Source organism: Nematolebias whitei, chromosome 19 (genome assembly GCF_014905685.2).
Source record: "Nematolebias whitei isolate Nwh7 chromosome 19, NemWhi1, whole genome shotgun sequence".
NCBI classification, from domain to species: domain Eukaryota; kingdom Metazoa; phylum Chordata; class Actinopteri; order Cyprinodontiformes; family Rivulidae; genus Nematolebias; species Nematolebias whitei.
In genome coordinates, this window is record NC_056516.1 from 1,418,488 (window position 1) to 1,422,808 (window position 4,321).

The 4,321-nt window shown below is 41.3% G+C and overlaps 1 protein-coding gene across 1 annotated transcript; it reads left to right on the forward strand.

Annotated features, from left to right (window-relative positions):
* Positions 1–830: 830 nt before the first annotated feature.
* Positions 831–3,230, forward strand: LOC119426014 (CMP-N-acetylneuraminate-beta-galactosamide-alpha-2,3-sialyltransferase 1-like). The gene is made up of 4 exons (XM_037693576.1): positions 831–1,058; positions 1,182–1,378; positions 1,462–1,641; positions 3,143–3,230. The coding sequence occupies exons 1-4, from the start codon at positions 831–833 to the stop codon at positions 3,228–3,230; spliced, it is 693 nt and encodes a 230-aa protein (XP_037549504.1).
* The last annotated feature ends 1,091 nt before the right edge of the window (positions 3,231–4,321 follow it).

A 4,321-nucleotide genomic window follows, 5' to 3' on the forward strand; every position in this document is an offset into this window, starting at 1 on the left:
TGAAAGAGTGACCGCTGGCCTGGAGATGAGTGTAGACCGCAGAGTCCTGGCCTGATGATGTTGATCTTCTGTGCTGGGCCATCCTTTTGGCCAGTGGCTGTTTGTTTCCCCGTTCAGAGTCAACCATCCCAATATTTTTAACAGACTGCAGACATATGGCTGAAGGGAGTTCAGGCTTACAGGAAAGTGAACATTGAACATACATCACAGAAAATAATTTTCAAAATGGCTGCCACATCTAAGAAAACTTTAGCAAATACAATAACAGCTATAGCTCAGGCGATTTTTCAGGCACTGAAGTCAAACTGCGTAGTTAAAGCTACTGGGGTAAACTCATGCCACCATCACTAACAGACCAGGCAAGATTTCAATTTTAAAATTTGTCATAACCTAGTGGAATCAACTCTGTTTGTTAGCTAAATTTCTCCTGAACCAAAAGATATATTTAATTTTTTTTTTTCCAGTATATCATCACTAGGTGTGTATCTACAACTGTTTAAAATTAGGTGTCAACCAATTTTAAGATGGCTGCCATAGTCAACTGATTTCAGGTTTTAACGACCAATTTTACAGACGATAAGCTGAATTTGATGAGACAGAAGCTGATCAGCATCCTTTTTATTCTTTGATAACTAATATGAGATGATCTTAGTTTAAAACTGTTGTGGAAGCTGATGGATGGGTGGAGTGTGGTCTCATAGTTAACCAGATTTAGCTGTGAAGACGTAAAACCAATATTGCTGTGATTTATTAATCTAACCTTGTGTCTGTTTCACCAAACTTTTCACAGGCTGAGACGATATCCCAGCTTAAAGAAGCTCACATCCTGTATGGCTGTTAAAATAAAGGTCATGATCCTGCTGCTTGTCAGCAGTGCTGCACTTTTATTTCTGTTTATGTTGAGTGACCAGCTCCAGGTTTACAACCAAAAGCCGTGTTCTTGTGACAAGTGTTTATCTGAAGACAAAACGTTCCTGTTTCATCATGCGAGTCATTCTGTGGAGCCCTTTCTGACTGCAAACAGCAAGCTCTCAGAGGAGGACTACATGTGGTGGAAGGTGAGCTGTCTCATCCTGGTTTGTGAAAAGTGTATTTATCTCATGTCCTTGTTGTAAATTCCCATCACTGATGTCTTGAGAGTTCCTCTGAAAACCAGTTTAACCACAGACTGTATTTGACAGCATTTGCAGGGTGAAAGACAAAACTTTAATGTCTTTAAAGCAACAGTGAAGGACCTGTTTCAGATATTCCCTGCCAAACCTCACCTTGAAAAACCCAGTTCTGACCAATGCCGGACTTGTGCAGTAGTGGGAAATTCTGTAAATTTAAGAAGATCCCATTATGGACCACTGATAGATTCCCAAGATGTTGTCATCAGGTAAAGGATCAGTTAAAGGAGTCTTCTTTAATTAAATTTAAAAAAAACAAAAGCAAATGATTATCTCCCTCTGTCTAATATAGAATAAATCATGGAAAGGTCAAAGGTTATGAGAAAGATGTTGGGAGCAGAACAACTCATCGTGTCATGTATCCAGAAAGTGCAACACAAATAGACAGCACCACTCATCTTGTGCTGTTTCCATTCAAGATGCAAGATCTTCAGTGGCTCCTCAAGGTCTATTCAAAAGGATATTTTGGAAGGTGAGTTTGTTATTTAGCTTTATTTTTACATTTTTTTTTTAATTGTTGCTTCTTGACTGTTCTGACGTTTTTTTGTGTGTGTGTTTTTTTTTTTTTAGAAAAATCCCAAACAAGCAGGTCAAAATTGAAGAATGTTTTGTCCTGTTTAAGGAATACAAACACACTTAAGATGTTCTGGTGTTGGTTATGAGACACTGAAGTGAGAACAATCACCACCATAAAACAATCCATCAACACGTTGGGATTTAAACACTGTGGTAGCCACCACAAGTTATGAAAAACCTCTGTGCTGCTTTGTTGAGAGCATCGTAATACATGACTCCTGAGCCAAATGGCTTCCATCCATCCATTATCTTTTGCCCGCTTCTTCCATTTTGGGTCACGGGGATCGCCGGTGCCCATGTCCAGCAATCATTGTGCGAGGGGCGGGGTACACCCTGGACTGGTCTCCAGTCCATCATCCAGGGACACAGAGAGACAAACAAGACAAACAACCATTCACTCTCTCACACACATCTAGAGACAGTTTAAAGTTATTAATCAGTCTAACATGCATGTTTTTGATCTGTGGAAAGAAACTGGAGTACTCAGAGAAAACTCACACATGCATGGAGAGAACATGCAAACTCCACCCAGAAAGGTCCTCGGACCTGTATTTGAACCAGGGACCTGCTTGCTGAGAGGCAGCAGCTCTACCAGTTGCGCCACCGTGCTGCCCACAAATGGCTTCATTTATAATTAATAAAAACAGGACACTTGAAGCAGGTGAACCATCCGTAGAACTGCCTCAAACTTACAATGCTGACTCATTGTTCTAGATCATCACAGCTGTTATTAAAGCTGGCAAAAGTACAAAATAATTACTTGTTTTACAAAAGAGCAATAAATAAGTACACACCAACACAAACAAAGCTTATAAAACACCTTCCAACTGAACAGTTTGTTCTCTGAAGCAATACAGCAAAGCCTGAAGGAGCACAGGAAGGAGGAGGAAACCAAAAACATGCACGTTAGACTGATTGGTGACTCTAAATTATACCTAGATGTGAGAGAGAGAGAGAATGGTTGTTTGTCTCGTTTGTCTCTGTGTCCCTGTGATGGACTGGAGATCTGTCCAGGGTGTCCCCCACCTCTCACACAGTGAACTGCTGGATATTTGCACCAGTGACCCTCACGACCCGAAAAGGAAGAAGCGGGTAAAAGATAATGGATGGATGGATGGATGGATTCTCTAACTCTATACAAAACACGTAAGTAAGTAATCTTTCTTTATATATCACCTTTCACAGACAATAACATCACAAAGTGCTTCACAAGCAAAACAAAAGAATTAAAGCTGCAAGAAACATTGAAGGCCCTCGCAGCAAAGCGCCGCTCCAGCCTTACGGCGACCGCGGGAGCTCCAGCAACTCTGCTCGGTCGCCATTGCGAATGCTCACACTCCCGCTCCCATCCCGTGCCCTTTCACTGGAGTACGCATTTGCCGGACTTTCGACATCAGCGGGCACCCCAGCAACGCCTCCTTGTCACCGTCGCAAACGCTCTCTTGCCATTCCCGCATGAGTCCACCAGAGTACGTATATGACTAAACTTTGCAATCGCCTTCCGCCCATATCAGTATGTGAGGGTGTACAGTTGAGTCATATGTTAAACCACAATATCAATGTGTTTAGACGTGTTCAGGATTATGCAGCAAAAATCTGGTTTCGATCGGATGATGTAAAGCTGAGCTATAACTGTTGGACTATTGTAGGGGCGCAGTTGAGTCAAATATTAAACAACAATACCATTGTGTCTAGAAATGTTCACTAATGACACACCAAAAATCAGGTACAGATCGGATGATATATCACTGAGATATAACAGTTTGAATAATGTAGGGGGCACACTTGAGTCAAATATTAAACAACAATACCAATGTGTCTAAAAATGCTCACAGATGATGCACCAAAAATCTGGCGCAGATCGGATTATGTATCATTTAGATATAACTGTTGGAATAATGTAGGGGGCGCACAAGAGTCAAAAGTTAAAAAATAATACCAATGTGTCCATAAGTGCTCACTAATGATGCACCATAAATTTGGTGTAGATCGGAAGATACATCACTAAGATATAACTTGTAGAATAACCTAGGGGGTGCTCAGGAGTCAAATGTTAAACGACAATGCCAATGTGTCCATAAGTGCTCACTAATGACACACCAAAAATAAGGTTCAGATCGGATGATGTATCTCTGAGATATAACTATAGGAAGAATGTAGGTGGTGCTATAGAGGCTATTGCCACTTATCATGGACACCTGTTCAAGGGGTGGATAATGATCGAGCATAGTGATTTTGGTACACCTCGGCTCAAATCTGTGCAATTTAGAGCCAAACGTATTATAACGGCATAACTTCTTTATTCGCCACGCCACATCCTCCAGCAAAAACGGTTTGCACTTTAAATCAACTCAGCCCATCTTATCTGCATTGTAAGACAGGATCATCCTGATTAGGTCAAGGGTGTCAAAAAGGGAGCATTCCAAGTAAGAAAAGAGACTTCCTGTTCTGAGGGGGCGGGGCTTTGATGACGTCAAAATATGACCACAGTGGATCGTCGGGCATCCAACAGGGATGAGTCATGCCAAGATTGGTGCTTTTCGGTCTTTCAATGTGAAAGTTATAGCGTTTTTAAA

Bases quoted from the DNA above. Each gene is read 5' to 3' on its own strand.
- LOC119426014 (XM_037693576.1), top strand. From the start codon at position 831: ATGGCTGTTAAAATAAAGGTCATGATCCTGCTGCTTGTCAGCAGTGCT. The intron at 1,379-1,461 runs GTAAAGGATCAG...TGTCTAATATAG, and splicing joins TCCCAAGATGTTGTCATCAG to AATAAATCATGGAAAGGTCA. The intron at 1,642-3,142 runs GTGAGTTTGTTA...TTTCGACATCAG, and splicing joins TCAAAAGGATATTTTGGAAG to CGGGCACCCCAGCAACGCCT.